Raw genomic sequence first — 16,849 nt, 5'->3', positions numbered from 1 at the left:
CATATTTCACTATATATAATACTCAACAACAAAATATATTTTGTTACACTACAAAAAACTTCCAATTTAAAACATAATTTCAAATAATACATATTGACTTTTTAAAAATATATAATCTAATATATTAATTCAATAATTACCAATAAAAAATAATTATATCAAATTTTTCTGTGCATTGCACAAGTTTGCGACTAGTATTCTATAGTATGGTCCTCTTACATATTTAGATGGGAATTAGGTTTACAATTTCGTGGAAAATGGGACTAATAAAGGTGGGAAAGAGGGCTGGTATAGTAGAGAATTTCATAACAGAATACTCTACCATGCTGAAGGTATGAGCATGAGGCGAGCTGCATATGAGCTCACTAAAATCAACAGCTTTTCAAACTTGATTATCGTATCATCTTTGCCTCGTACCAATGCAGTTCGTAGGTACGATAAACACTTCAGCAAGCTTCCTCTTTTGCACTTGGACTATTTCAAACCTCAAGCCCAGTACATGTAAAATTTACATAGAAACAAAGAAATATTGAAGCGCAAATACAATGAATGAAATTTGTCATGGTATTAGCCAACACTTAAAGACTTAACAATTCTTTTCTGTTCTTCTATCCTATCCAAAACCACTCTCTCATACCTTTTTAGCTCAATATGATATGCTATTTTTTATTACTTATATTTAAGTTATTTTAGTTCTTTTTGTCTAATTTAGTCCACTTGAGTGATGCTTCGGGAGCAAAGGTTTGTGTAGAAACAGAAGTTGCTTCGTTGACAAATATGTCAAATTCTCAACATAATGTTGATAGTTTCTTAATAAAATTACATTTTTCTTATGATATTAAAATCTTGTATTTATTTTTTCTAACATGGACTAAATTGACTGTTACCAAAATACAAGGATCAAAATGTTCGCGACCTCAAAATATAGGGACTAAAATGGTATTTTTGTCTTCTAAAGAAAGAAGAGCTCTATTAATGGTTGTCCTTAAAGAAGTTGTTAACGAGTCATTTTAAGAAAGTTGTAATATCATTTTTATGGAAAATATATAAAAGTTAAAAAAAAAAAAAAATCAATTACATAGTACTTTTTTTTTTTCCTTTACTCATAAAAAAATATTTCTTAAACCAATGTGATAACCTCTATTTTTTTTTTTTTCCCAAGAAAGAATAAGAGGAGAAAAACCATAACTAGCTATAATAACTTTTCTACGCACGTGCCCATTTATTTTGTTGCATTGACATGAAGATGAAGAGAGCTCTAGGGACTTGGGCTGTGGAAACTGGAAACTCTTGTTTCTAGTCCCACACTGTAACTTGTTGCGCCTTTGCAGTGTCAGTTTCCAGCTGGATTTGAGCCTAGCCGCCAGCCCCAAAATTGGATCTTTGAAATGAAAAAAAAGACAAAACATAAAGGATGAGAATGAGATTAGTATTGCCGAAGAAAATAAATAATGTACATTTGGATGGAATCTTGTGCATGGGATGGGCCCTTACCTTTTGTCAACATGCTCCCAAACCAACCGATCGACTAATTTCCTTGGTGTGAGTGAGACGGCAGCAGAGAGTGTTCACATGTGACATAGTAGAAACTAGAAACAAAAAAGAGTACAAAGGTCGAGTAGCAAATGAAAAATAAAATTTTTAACTAGGTTTGTTATGGAGATTGGTGTACAAATAATATACATTTTTTTTTTAATAATGGAAATATTTATATCAACACTAGCTTCTGGACCGATGTTTAAAGTAAGAAATGCTTTCTTAACCAAAGAATCAATTGCTTTCTGCAAAAGATTAGATATGCTTGCAATAAAGAGCTTTTTCACAACTTGCTTAGGTGTCAAATTTTGAGTGGAATAACATTACTTTTATATGATATCACTAATGACAGCATTTTTATTTTGTACCAATTACTACATAAAAGTAGTGCAAATTTTTGTGTCACCATACTTATTCATAAATGCTAGAGAAGATGCTGGCGACTTGTTTATGTGTAACAATAAGACACTTGGAATCAGTATTAAATAAGAGGATAAGAAATACCTGTGGTGTATATGTAAGCCATGTCGGCAAGTATATATAAGGGGGTGTCATATTGCTAGAACTTACTAGTTTCATTAATTTCCCAATTCCTGTACTTTTTAGTATCTTACTAAAACCATAAGATGCAAAGGCTGCATGGTTTCTTATTACATTAGAACACCCAGTTCATCCTGGGAAATTGAAGTAAAAAACCTGACCCATGTCAGTGTTTTCAGCTCAGGATCAGAGGCATAACTCTTGTAATATTGTGCGAAGGAAGGATAGGACTGAATAAAGGGTGCAGCTGACACATGACTGAGGGTCTCCTTCATGTTGTTTTACCTTTTCTAGTTAGATTTTAAAATTCTTGAAAGCAAGTCCAAAGTTTCTCAACTTGCAAATGATGTGAAAGGTCATGTTAGGTGTATTGAGGAAACAAACACAGCAACAAGAGTCAAAAAAAGGATGAAACATCCCTTTAGAAATGGTGTCATGTTTGAATCAGTATCAGTTAAAGAGGTTGTGTGTCAAACTTTCTATGAGAAAAGGGGTACTGCCTTTTTTTCTGGACATTAGCTATTGGAGTATTCTCCATTGCAAAGGGAAAAATTTATGCTTGATTTCAATCATTTACTTTGTTAGAAAAGAATACTATCACTCACCCACTCATAGCTACTAGTTGATTCAAAATAAAGTAGGGAGAAAGTAATAAAGTGGGAAGGTGAAAATTCCATGATGATCATGACAGTCAATTTCTCCATTATTGTTTAGGTTCTAAATGAGATTATATATCTTCATTATGCTGAGAAACTATCCTTGCAACAGCCTTGTAAGTTGTGAGTCTAACCTTGCAGAATCTCACTGATCATGGCTTCAAAAAAGCTGGGATGGCTTTAATTCCTATTGCAGCCTTCAAACGATTGTCAAATTGGGGTGCATCAAGTACAAGAGTGGCAAGTACTTGATTGGTTTCTCCTTTTACTAGTCCATCAAGTAGGTACTTACCAAACAAAAAGTTCCATCAAGTAGCTGGCAACTCTTTTATTGTCTTTTACAGCTTTCTAGAATCATTGGAACACTTCACAACTGATGAAGCTTATGTGGCCATGATCGAGTTCTCATGTAATTTTAATCACCTGATCAATGATGTTGATACATAAATGCGAACACATGCATGCGCCCGCTTAGGACCTATTTAAAGCTTCTCTAAGAGTGAAGAAGTGATGATCATAGCTTCATAGAACTAATGGAACATTCTTATGTTATAGAAACCTTCATTAAGATTACTCATGGTCGCTAACTATATTTGTCCATTACATAATAAAGGCCACATCTATATTTGTCCATCACATAATAGCACCATAAAATTTTAGCTGTCACAAGCATGGTAGTTTTCTATGCATTGATGTATGTGTCACGTAGTGTTTTGACAGTTTTGTGTTCGGGGAATTTTATATTGGTCTGTGGCACAGTGTTCTGTGTCTCTGCCTCTTAGGCCTTTTATATTGGGTATACAGGTATCAAACTCCGTGGCCTTCTTTTGAGTTGAATAAACATGGCTGTCCAACACTCTTTTGAAGTAGCTAATGGTTCCTGTGATGACGATGGGCATCCGAGAAGAACTGGTAAAGATTTTTTTTTTCTAGGACCATCCACTAGTTCTTTTAAATTTACTTCCAATTCAGTGTTGAATTCAGTGCCTTTTGTGGGCAACACAATCAGGAACCTTGTGGAGTTGTGTAGCGCATATCATTACTGCTGTTATTGGAGCTGGAGTTTTGTCTCTGGCTTGGAGTACTTCACAGTTAGGATGGATAGCAGGGCCAGTTACCTTGCTTTGTTTTGCAATTGTCACCTATGTTTCCGTGTTCCTCATTTCCGATTGTTACAGGAGTCCTGACTCCGTAACCGGGACACGAAACTACTGTTACATGGATGCTGTTAGAGTGAATCTTGGTAGTATAAGCACCAACTTCTTTCCCTTCTTTTAAAGGTTCTATAGAATCTTTGACTTAGGATATGCTTTACAAAGATTGTTATGTTTTATATGCACCCTGACTTGGTTTATTGAAAGTTCAGGAAGAAAACACACGTGGTTTTGTGGTTTGCTTCAATATTTGAGCATGTATGGGACTGGTATTGCTTATGTAATTACTACAGCTACCAGTATGAGGTACTTCCACTGAGAATATAGCATAACAGAAATTTCTGAATTAGGAAATTGTCTCTGCACATCTCTCTTTATTTATCTTTTCTTTTTATTTTATTTTTATATATTTTAATTTCAAATAATTCCCCTTTGAATGTGCATTTTATAATGATTGGCTTCTTCCTCAGCTATGTTTATTATCCACTTTTTTTCTTTCTTCCTCAGCTATTGCCTTCTTCCTAATTCTTTTATTTTCCTTTCTTTAATACATATGCAGGGCAATCCAGAGATCAAACTGTTACCACAAAGAAGGGCACCAAGCTCCATGTGCATATGGGGCTACCTTTTATATGCTGCTCTTTGGACTTATTCAGATCGTTATGTCACAGATTCCAGATTTCCATAACATGGAATGGCTTTCTGTGGTTGCTGCAATTATGTCTTTTACCTACTCTTTTATTGGATTTTCACTTGGCTTTGCAAAAGTAATAGGTATGTCTGTGGTTTTGCCTTCTTTTTGTCAATTACTACAAAAACACAAACCCTTTGATCACTTATAGCTATATACTGTAGAAGGAAAAGATGTTTCATTCACTAAGAAGCTGTAGTACTCCATCAGGCTGCTGAGATAAACTATAAAAATGATAGAAAATCAGAGCTTTGAGTTTTATATTTTCACGTCACTTTAAATTTGTAAAAAAAAAAAAAAAAATTCAGCCAAAAAAAAAAAAAAAGCTTCCACTCATATGAGCAAGCCTAATGCAACCAGCTAGTTTCATCAAGAAAAAAAAATGTCAGAATGTAGCAGGCAGATGGAGGGTAATAGAAATGTATGTAATTGCAGAAAATGGGAAGATTATGGGGAGCATTACAGGAGTCCCAGCTTCTAGTCTTGCTAATAAAATATGGTTAATCTTCCAAGCACTTGGGGACATTGCTTTTGCCTATCCATACACATTTATTGTCATTGAGATCCAGGTAAGGATAACTATCTCTTAATAAATTATTTTATAAGAAAAAGCATAAGAAAATTTAAGTTTAAAGTAAACATTATATATTTATTAATAAATAAATAGTTGCTCATATAACTTAGTATCTAAATGAATTGTGAAATTTGTTAAATGAAGGACACTTTGAAGTCTCCTCCTCCAGAAAACAAGACCATGAAGAGGTCCTCAAAGGTTGCCATCTTTGTCACAACCTTTTTCTACCTCTGCTGTGGATGCTTTGGATATGCAGCCTTTGGAAATGATACCCCAGGAAACCTATTGACAGGATTTGGTTTCTATGAACCTTATTGGCTCATTGATTTTGCTAATGCTTGCATTGTTCTTCATTTGATAGGAGGATATCAGGTACTACCCATTAACATAGAATTTCAAAATAGTAAACCATAAATTACTTTCTCATTGACCTTGTAAAGATTTTGTTTATGTTCAAATGTTCTTGACACTTTTAACTGGCAAAGGTAATATGGCTTATGCATCAATTTTTTTTTTTAAAAAGAAAATTTTCTTGAATTCTATCTAACATTTTCCTTGACTTCACTGGCAAAAGGTATTATGGTTTATGCAACAAGTAATTTTTTTTTTTTAGAGAGGCTTCTCGAACAAGATTGAAATCCTATGTATCATTTTCCCTGGCATGCATAAGTATTGACCGTATTGTATCCCAACTTTTCAAAATTATTCAAAACAATATATCAGGTTTTCCATTTAAAGACAAATATTTTCCTTTTCTTTCTTTCCTAGTCAAATCCATCCTTAAAAAAAAAAAAAAAAAAAAAAAAACCTAAGTAATGATTAGCCATTGTCTTCGATTCCATAATGTAGGCAGTGCTGAATTTTTGTTACTTCTATGCATCCTTGGTTTGCTTGTAGTTACATTCATTTTCCAATATTTTTTTTTTCTCTCAGATTTATAGTCAGCCAATCTTTGCATTTGCTGAAGGATGGTTTGCCAAGAAATTCCCAAACAGTGGCTTTGTACATAATTTCCACACCTTCAAACTCCCACTGTTGCCAGGCTTTCAGTTAAATCTTCTCAGGCTATGTTTCCGAACTGCATACGTTGTGTCAACCACAGGAATTGCGATGCTCTTCCCGTACTTCAATTCAGTCTTGGGACTGTTAGGGGCCGTGACGTTTTGGCCTTTGGCTATACATTTCCCTGTGGAAATGTACTTTGTACAAAAGAAAGTAGGGGCTTGGACAAAAAAATGGATTGTACTTAGGACATTTAGCTTTGTTTGCTTTCTTGTGACAGTTGTTGGTTGTATTGGGTCACTTGAAGGACTTATAAGTGCCAAACTGAGCTGAGGCATTACTGTAATTCTAAATGAATGGGAAAAAGACATTGTCTTATACTTTCAATGACCATAATTATAATCTAAGCTCTCAGGGTGCTATGATTTCACTTTAAGCTGTAATGCTTTCAGGCTGCAATTCTCAGCTTCTTCCCTGAGCAATCCACAACTACAATACTAATTTGTAGTGGCTTTTAACCACAAATCAATGTACAAAATTATAAAATCTCCATAATTGCTTCACATATAAAGTAGCCAAAATTTGCAATTAGATATTAAGTAGATTGTAAGATTTTAATTTTGTTCTGCATTCCCAATAAAGCATGAAAACCCACAAATTCTACAAAAAAAGGAGGAAAGAACTCTTCTTGGAGTGAGGCAAGACTGACTTTGTGATCTCCCTGACATCTAGTAAAGCATTCAAGATCAATGTAGAACAGCTTCACATATTTTAACGTGATATGCACAAAGAAAGCCATCTAACTAAGCTTATATACTAATGAAACATAGATGCAACTCCATGCAAAATGCGGCAACTGTCAAAGGTATAGTAAAGGGGGTGAAAATTGTAACCTGCAAGATATCCTAAAAACAACAATAACCGATCCTTAGTCCCAAATTTTGGAGTCAGTTATGGATTCTCAATAGGCTAAGTCAGCCAGATGCATTCTTACCTGTCCTTCTATCCTATCCAAAATCATTCTCTCATACCTCTGTAATTCAAATTGACATGTCCTATTTTATTATTTCTAGGAAATTTATTTTAGGTCCTGCTCAATATTTTTCTGTTCCTTCAATTTGAATCTACTCAGTCCTTATCACTGGTGAATTAAGTACTCTCCTCTCCATATGACCAAACCATCTCAAATGACTTTCTAATATATCCCAAAATACTTCTAACAATTTATCTGCAGGCACTGTGCATGAACAGATCAAAAATCAGCATCTCATTTGTTTCTATCAGAAGCATGAAATTAAAGAATATTTCATTAAGAAAGTTTTTTAGGCTTATGCAAGTCTCATATTTCCTAATTTTTGAGCCATCTATGGTTTAATGAGTGTACAGAAGATAAAGACTTAAATAAAAAAAATTTCTTGAAATTAGAATTAATTAAAATTCGAAAAAAGAATCCAATTTAAGCTCGAAAAAAGTATCCAAATTAAGCCAACTAACATTATACATCTCTATCGTTGCCACTAGTTTAAGAATAAGCTTCCAACAGAATAGTATAAAGTTATAAACTCTACATTAGAACACAAAACTGGGACATTGAATTTTTTCTTTTCCTCATAGAATCTCTCACCGGGCCAAGTATATCATTTTTTCGAATTTCAGCTATAAATTCAATTTCTTTCAGGTGGGTTCTTCACAAAAGTGAGAACTGAAGGCCATGGGAGAAAAAACTGCAGATAATCAGACCCCTTTATTACAAACTCAACCAGCTGATCTTCCTCTCAAGAGAACTGGTTTATTTTCACTTTTGCCAGTTCACCCTTGCCTTTACCCTTCTTTTAGTTTAAATTCAATCGTGATGATCAAAAAGAGCTTTGTATGAATAAAGATTCAAGGGCTTCAAACTTCTTTGTTTTTCAGGATTATCAAAATTCCCTTGAATTAAAAATTCACTCTCTTTTTTTTTTCTTTTTTTTTCTTTTTTTTTTCATTTTCTTATGTGCCAAAGTGTTTTTTATGTTCCATGGAATAATGAGAGAATTAGAGAATGAGATGGGAAATATTGAAGTTCACTTTTGGAAAAAAAAAAAAAAAAAAAAACCTTGGGTGATTTTTTAATATTGAATATTTGAATTGTGAAGGAAACATATGGACAGCAGTAGAACATATAATAACTGGGGTGATAGGATCAGGAGTACCATCACTAGCATGGAGCATTGCACAACTTGGGTGGATTGCAGGTCCTTTGGCCATGTTGTTCTTTGCTTTAATCACTTTTATTTCTACATTCCTTCTCTGCAATTGCTGTTGATTTCCTGATCCTGAATATGGTCCCGGTAGAAATCGGTCCTACCTTGAAGTTGTCCATATGAGTTTAGGTAAGCTCCTTATCCTCCATTGTTAAATTTGGTTGTAGTTATGCCCAAGAGAAAACAATCTTTATTTTTTTCCATGATGAACTAAAAGGTAATTTGATTACTCATATATAAGGTAGGCTTTAACCAAATATCTTATACAAATCTTGTAAAAGACAGGCTGACCATTTTCTTTAAAATTTATTATAACTCGGTGGAATTATGAGCTACAGCATTAGCTTCATGAGTTGAAAAAAAATGCCCAATCATCTCCAAAAGAAAGAGAAGTTTACTTTCTTCATTTGCTTAAAAAAAAAAAAAAACCATATATTCTACTTATCTAAAAAAAAACCCACCAAGTAGAATGATTGTTGATGCTTAAAATGGATTTCTGGAAAAAGGAACGCACGGGTGTGTGTCATCTTGGTGCATTTAAGCTTATTTGGGATAGGCATTGCCTATACAATACATCTGCTATCAGCATGAGCTTTTTTAAGCTACTCCTCCCAGTCCCAACTTGATTTTTGAGCTTAGTAGTTTTGGCTTTAGCTTTTCAAGAATGGTAACCATTTAATGATATAGAATCACATTATATGCCTTTTTGTTGCCAAAATTATCATCTGGGATATTAGAATTCCAGAAAGATTTTATATAACCAAATGCAACATGGGTTTGAAATGTTGAATATTGATTTCATATTTTGTTAGTGTCATCCAAAATCATAGAATTGGCACTTATATGATTTACGTAGTCAAACCTTTTCTATTAGTGTCCCTTTTTTTATTCCTTTTTTCTCACTATGGATGCAGAGCAATTCAGAAATCGAACTGTTACCACAAAGAAGGGCACGAGGCTGCATGTAACTTTGGAAATACCACTTGTATGTTACTCTTTGGAGTTGTCCAAATTGTACTCTCTCAGATCCCCGAGTTCCGCAATATACAATGGTTATCGATTCTTGCTACAGCCATGTCCTTCACCTATTCTTCCATTAGATTGGGACTTGGCCTTGCAAAAGTTATAGGTATGCTAGTGAATTCACTAGTATATTATCTAGCTAATGATATTACCTCATAAACTGAAAAAGAGGAGGGGGGATATTGCAAGGTATTAGAAACTTAGTAGTGATTCTTTTCTTGTTTTTCTATTTTATTTTATTTTTTTATTCCAAAGATAATAATTTTCTTGTCATAAATATTGCAGGAGATGGAGTTGTTAAAGGCAGCATTGGAGAAATCTCAACTTCTGAGTGCAGCTGATAAAGTATGGTTGGTGTCTCAAGCCCTGGGAGGCATTGCATTTGCCAATCCATACCCTCTCATTCTTATTGAGATACAGGTTTGACATGTTAAGGTCTCATATGGGTGAAATCCATTTCAAAAAAGCATTATGTATATAACGATTCAAGTACTTAAAATAGGAAAGAGGCTGATATATATGATGCATTTTGCAAAACATGAAGGATACTTTGAAGTCATCCCCACCAGAAAACCAGACAATGAAAAAGGCCTCTACAATAGCGATCATAGTTACAACCCTCTTCTACCTCAGCTGTGGAGGCTTTGGATATGCAGCCTTTGGGGATGATTCACCTGGGAACTTCTTGATGGGGTTCGAATTCTTTGAACCACACTGGCTCATTGACTTTGCTAGCGCTTGTGTTGTGCTTCATCTAGTAGGAGGATATCAGGTACAACTTTATATGCTACGTTTATCACATTTAAATCTTCTAATTCTTGTTGCCATATTAATTCCCTGCCATTACAAGGAATAGGCCCTAGTTTTGTTTCTCTCTGTGGCCAAGACTATACTTGTTGTTACTTGTATCACTAGAAGAAATGCAAAATGTACAACAGTACTGTAGATATAGTCAACATATACAGTAATTGCACTGTTATAATAGTTTTACCATTGTGTTTTTGCATGTATTTATGTTGACAGATTTTCAGTCAGCCACTGTTTGCAAATGTTGAAAGAAGGTTTGCCAAGAAGTTCCCAAGTAGAGGAGTTGTAAATAATAATCACACTTTGAAATTGCCATCACTCCCGGTTATTAGATTAAATCTTCTCAGATTGTGTTTCCGGAGTGTTTATGTGGTGTCAACGACAGGAATTAAAATGATGTTCCCCTACTTTAATCAGGTTATGGGAATATATGGGGGCTTGAACTTTTGGCCCTTACCTATATATTTTCCTGTGGAGATGTACTTTAAGCAGAGGAATATTGGAGCTTGGACAAAAAAGTGGGCATGCTTCAAACTTTCAGCATCGTGTGCTTGCTTGTGACATTATTCGCCTTGATTGGTTCGATTGAAGGACTTATATAAGTGCAAGACTGAGCTAGAATCTGCACTTGAGTCCTTTTGTAATGGAAAGGAGGATGCACGTCTAAAAAATTGCTATTGATTCACCAAGTATGATAAAGCTTGGACTTAACTATTTCTTTTGATGTAGGCATTGCTGAATTTTCATGGAGAAGGCTAGTACATTTTCAGGATTATAGGGATTGCTATACTAGGAAACCGGTTGACAGAATTCGGGCCCGATAATGCTCTCATTGATTTTGCTAGTGCTTGCATTGCTCTTCATTTTATCAGAGATCAAGGTAACAGCAACAGCAAGAAGACTCAGCACAGCAAGAAGAGTCAGAGCAAAATTATAGAAGTGCAGATACTCATGGTTAAACGACTTGAAGCTTTGGTCTTTGTATTGTATATAGCTTAAACTGTGTGTAGTTTAGTCAGTCTTGTAAATAGCTTCAGTAATGCACGTGAGTGTGCACGTGAGTGTGCACGTGTGCGCTTTATTCTTCTGTTAAGATGTTTATTAAGTTAGTTAAGTTAGTCTCTGATTGTATAGAAGGATCAAAGCCATGTATCATTAAGCAAGTTAATGAGATTTTTCACTCTTAACAATATTTCATACATTTGATGGGAGGATATCAGGTACTACCAATTTATATCAAAATTAAAAATTGTAAAAAATCATGACTTATCTTATTATTGACTTTGCAGAAATTTTGTTTTTGCTCAAATGTTATTTACATTTGCTGAAATCTTATATAACATTTTCCTCTACATGCAGAAGTAATGTAACCCAACTTCCATTTTCATACATATATTTTCCATTTCCTTGGTTCCAAGTCAAATCTCTTCTTCTTCTTACTTTTTAAATAATTTTTATAACCTGTTGTTTTTTGTATCACTTGCCATTTATGCCAACAGAGAGAAGCATCATTGGATCACTTGTTCCTTAGTAAACTTGCAAGGGCAGTATGGTTTGGATCTAATATTATGATCCGCAAGGATTGTATTATTTCATCTTCTATTCAATACTGGTTGTGTAAATGGCTAAACATAGGGGAGTCAATCATCTGAAACCACTGATTCTAAATTGTTAACAGTAATAAACTTGTAGTCATTTGAACATCGCACTTTTTGAAGGATGCACTGTGAATGCTAGTGTTATCTCTGCAAATAGTTGTGAACGCCCTAAGGTGTGGACCGTGAATGCCATGTCTGCCAACTTAACAGTTTTCTCGAGGTGCTACCCGGTGTGGGCCCATCCTGACATATGTACGGGCCTAGAAATATGCCATTAACTCAAAGGTTGCGTGAAGATTGGAATTGTTAGTTGGTTATTGGTCCAGGAACCATTTTTTGACCCTTATGCAAAGGTCCAACTTAACCAAATTATGAATTTGGAGTGAAGGTACGAACGTGGAAAGATGTTAGGCATCCAAATCTTTTTGGTCGATGGATCAGCCTCCACTTGTACCTCCTAGCCATGTTCTATGGATTGCCCTAAGTGAGATCCCTCCTAAGCACGCGTGTCGTCTTTAAATAGATAAATTTCATGTGTTGTACAAAGGATCTCAAAAATTATACATTAGGATGGGGTCCCGAATAATAGGGTTCCCTCTCTAATTACATGTTTATAGCATTTCCAAATATCTACCATGATCATGTATTCATTCAGGAACTTGAAAGAGGAAGACATCTGTACCTAGTTAGGACCAGCACCCATGCATATTTAGGTAACAAAAAGGCACGATGAATTGTGGTTTCTGGGGTGTGTACATAGGCTTGGTCCATGCATATGTACCCCATATAGAAGCAGAAACCCTAATTCTACTACATTTCTATCCTAGGAATGTTGCTAACTCTACTCAAACATAAAAGAAAGCAACCAGAAGGCAAAACGAGCAAAAACTAAAGATAGAAACTGAAATTTTGGATGAAGGATTGAAAAATAAAAGATGTTAGAAACTAAGAAGCTTACCTTGGCACTAAGAATAATGTAGTGGAATAATAACTATGAGAAATAGAATTCGTCTATTTCAATGTGCAAGAAACAAAACATATTTGCTTGAAACATAACCTTGAATCAACAAGGGGTTTTTTGAATCCATAAGATGATAGGTCTAGAATCCACAAGAGAAACAAAAATAGAGAAGAAAAAAAAAACTGGTTATTTATTTATTTATTAATTTGAATGATTGAATTGTTAAAAAAAAAAAAAATTATAGACTTGCAGACTTATTTAAAGGTTTCATAAAACATGACAGACCAAAAAAAATATATTCTAAAATAGATCTTAATTAATACCCTGCCATAAAATATAATAAATAAATAAATAAATAACTCTAATTTTACTTTTTTTTTAAAAAAAGTTCTATACTCCTAAAAACAATGAAATAAATACCCTAACCCTAAAATTCTAAAAATTCAAATTAAATACAAAAATTAATAAATAACAAAAAATAAATTTTAGATTTTGTCTGACATCAAAGAATTCTTGAGAAATTTGACCGGTTCTCTGTTAGGAACCTGATGGTTTCTAATCGAGATGGATAGGAATTATAGGGGGATTGATGGGAATTGTAGGAAAATTGACTTAATTCAAGGAAGTCACCCTCCAGAGAGATTAAAAGAGAGAGAGAGAGGGGGGGGGGGGGGTGGGGGGGGGGGGGAGATGCACTAATACACTAAAAAATTGGTTTATTCTTCATTGATATCTAATATTGAATTACAATAATATATTTATAAGAGATTAGCTCTAATCTCATTGGCTCACATGGCCTCATCCTATTGATTCTATTATTCCCCATGTGCATTAATAATTCCAACATGTGCTAAATGTGATTAACATGCTTGGAATTATAACTAACTAACTGAATCTCAATACAACAATTATTATCTATATGCTTATAGCATTCATAACATTTCCCTCCCCTTGAAAACACCTTTCCCACAAGGTGTTGTTGTAATTTCATGAGGGGTGATTGGCCACTACACCAATACCTCAAGGCATCTTGACCGTTGAACACGCCAACAACTCCAAATCAATTAATCACTACCCAAAATTTGAGTAAACAGGTTTTATTTCGGATTAGACTAGCAAACTAAATTAGACTAGCAAATGAACACTCCCTACAGGACCTTGACCTTTGATTTCTTGGATGATTGAAGCCATGCACAACAATCCCAACAAGAAAGTTTACTAGTACACCATCACATATGAGAGTGTGTCCCTTTGGACCAATAAGACCGAATTCTATCATTCTTTGTTGTCCGTGGTATACATCATCTTCTTTTTTTTGCGTAGACCATAGCCAAAGCACCAAGGAACTTGAAACATTTTATACCTTTCCACGTAGCCAATATTTCCTTCATTCCTTGTCCTTTGAAACAAATTCACCACTCCATTTTGTAATTACAAAGGCCAACTTCTCATAAACTTCATACCCACACATCATACTCAATGCCAAGGGGTGTTAAAATGGATGGTTGGTGAATGGGAAGTACGTATCAATCCAAAACATTTCCATAGTACCAACTATATCACAAGGTTCAGAATTTCTCACCTTTGGCCAAATCTCCTTCCCATGCAATGGACCACAAGCACCCAGTGAGATTTTGATCTCTAAGTGATCTGCATTGACGAAGAATGTTGGAGTTATACCAAAATGATAACTCACGAAGGAACTATTATTCAATTTTCTTTATTCACTAAACGCAATCGGTTTACTCTTCTCAAGAACCACTGTTTGTTCTTTGAGCTTCTTAGGACTTTTGCTTAATGAACAACAAAGATTATCACATGGATCTTCAAAATCATGGGCAAGTTCAGTTGATTCACGAAGCTTAAACTTGTCGCTTGTACCTTCAAGAAGCTATATCTCTTCATCAAACATATTCTCAAGATCCTCTTGCACTCTTGAAAGTTCTTCCTTCATGGCCATGTTAGATTCATCCAAGGCCTTGACCTTCTCTAAAATGGCATTGTGAGATTCTACAAAGTCTTGAAATTCTCTGAAACTTCATTTACTATTTTCAAGATTTCTTGTCGGTCATATTCACCCGTCTCAAGATTGACAGCTCTGATACCAAATGTTAGGAACTAGGTGGTTCCTAATGGAGATGGATAGGAATTATAGGGGGATTGATGGGAATTGTAGGAAAATTGACTTAATTCAAGGTAGTCACCCTCCATAGAGAAATAGAGAGATTAAAAGAGAGAGAGAGAGGGATGCACTAATGCACTAAGAAATTGGTTTATTCTTCATTGATATCTAATATTGAATTACAATTATATATTTATAAGAGACTAGCTCTAATCTCATTGGCCCACATGGCCTTATCCTATTGATTCTATTATTCCCCATGTGCATTAATAATTCCAATATGTGCTAAATGTGATTAACATGCTTGGAATTGTAACTAACTAACTAAATTTCAATACAACAATTATTATCTATATGCTTATAGCATTCCTAATATTCTCTCAATCTTTGGACAAATATTCTCTACCAAATAGAATGGGCGGATATTCATATTCTCTACCAAATAAAATGGCCTGATTTGGGCCTATGTCCATCCTTAACGAAAGCAAGGAAGTGGTAACTTATCATGGTACGAAAGATCAAATAGGAGCTATGGCCAATGGATGGTTAAACTAGTGGCCTGATGAATATCGGCATATATATATAGGATGTTGTTGTGATGATGAAGCACATGACAAGTGAGCAAGTTGGTGTATTCTTCTTCTGCTTTTGAGAAGAATTTGGCGTATTCTTTTAACGATAAATCAATATCCAAAATTATAACATCTTCATGATTACTTCAGATATAAAATTTTTTAAATTTTACAATTAGAAATTAAGTTACACTTGTAACATTTTGATTATATATTTGCGTTTCACAAAGAGTAAGAGATGGGGAAAAATACAAGATTCCTACAGAAGGGAGGTGAGACTGACATTTTGATCTCCATTGCACCAAACCAAGCATCTAAGATCAAATCAGCCAGTAACAAATATATAGTTCTTTACTCAATTGTGCATTAGCAAACATTCTAGACTCCAGAATAAAACCGAACCTACTATTATTATTACTAGCCGTAGACCCACGCGATGCGTGAGAATATATAATATTATGTAATGGACTATAATATATCAAGAGTAACAATTAATTCAAATATTATCTATTTAAAAAAATTTCTACAGGTTTTTATTTTTATCTTTTTATCTCTACAAATATATCATTCTATTTTTTTTTTGTTTGATTAATATTTTTTTAAGGTGAACTATAGTCTTTTAACTTCTGTTGTAGTGTGTTATATTTGCCTAATATACAACTAAACTTTATAAGTTTCAAATTTATTATTCAAAATTTTCATCTCTTAAGGAATAAAGAGATTATCATAATAATAAAAACTCATCACAAAATTACAATGCCATCTTAACCAAAATTAAAATGAAATCAAAGGAATAAAAGTTAGACTTTATAATAATTTATTACTCAAAAAATTGGTAGGCATATTCAAATTCATAGTCATGTAGATTGTGTTTTGTTAGAAACTCAAATTTCTATATATAATAATAATAAAAAAAAAAAAAAATAGTATTAAAGGGAAATTAAAAAAGCACAATACCAAAACAAATATTCAAAAAAAAAAATTATCAACTTTAATCAGAATTATAAGAAAAAACAAAAATCCACCAAAAGAAATGATATCAAATTGTGATGGAAGAAATGATATCAAATTATATAAAATAAAATGGGGAGAATAAGAGATGCCAATTTAAAGTCATTGTTTTTGTAAAACCATGTTTACTCTACACTATTTAATTATAAAGTTTCTAGGGTAAGTCATATATTTGATGGTCGATTTAAATGATTTCTTTAAAAGATTTTGTTTGAATAATTTAATACGTTACGTTATATATCTTTGGTTATTTAATTTTTTTTTTTAAGTAATGGTAGTTTACTAACTTATTTGTAAAGAATTTTCTTTTGGCTATTCACAAAATAATCTTTAATGAATTATTATTATAATTTTTTACT

The 16,849-nt window shown here is 33.7% G+C and overlaps 1 protein-coding gene and 1 pseudogene across 4 annotated transcripts; both read left to right on the top strand.

Moving 5' to 3' along the window:
• Positions 1 to 2,110: 2,110 nt before the first annotated feature.
• LOC111993389 (probable amino acid permease 7) lies at positions 2,111 to 6,533 on the top strand. 4 transcript variants are annotated; one of them, XM_024025220.2, is made up of 8 exons: positions 2,112 to 3,012; positions 3,537 to 3,644; positions 3,742 to 3,975; positions 4,099 to 4,192; positions 4,446 to 4,660; positions 5,013 to 5,146; positions 5,296 to 5,523; positions 6,085 to 6,533. In XM_024025220.2, exons 2-8 carry the CDS (start codon positions 3,575 to 3,577, stop codon positions 6,484 to 6,486), a joined length of 1,377 nt encoding a protein of 458 aa, XP_023880988.1. In that variant the 5' UTR covers positions 2,112 to 3,012; positions 3,537 to 3,574; the 3' UTR covers positions 6,487 to 6,533. The 4 variants fall into 4 exon arrangements, with proteins under 4 accessions (XP_023880993.1, XP_023880988.1, XP_023880987.1 ...); XM_024025219.2 differs by having other exon boundaries at positions 2,112 to 3,016; XM_065764543.1 differs by lacking the exon at positions 2,112 to 3,012 and adding an exon at positions 3,025 to 3,141.
• A 1,700-nt stretch (positions 6,534 to 8,233) lies between these two features.
• Positions 8,234 to 11,426, top strand: LOC111993388 (probable amino acid permease 7; annotated as a pseudogene).
• The last annotated feature ends 5,423 nt before the right edge of the window (positions 11,427 to 16,849 follow it).

This window comes from Quercus suber, unplaced genomic scaffold (genome assembly GCF_002906115.3).
Source record: "Quercus suber isolate HL8 unplaced genomic scaffold, Cork oak 2.0 scaffold_568, whole genome shotgun sequence".
In the NCBI taxonomy this organism is placed as follows: Eukaryota; Viridiplantae; Streptophyta; class Magnoliopsida; order Fagales; family Fagaceae; genus Quercus; species Quercus suber.
The sequence above is the reverse complement of the archived record's forward strand: the minus strand, read 5'-3'. Positions and strand labels throughout refer to the sequence as shown.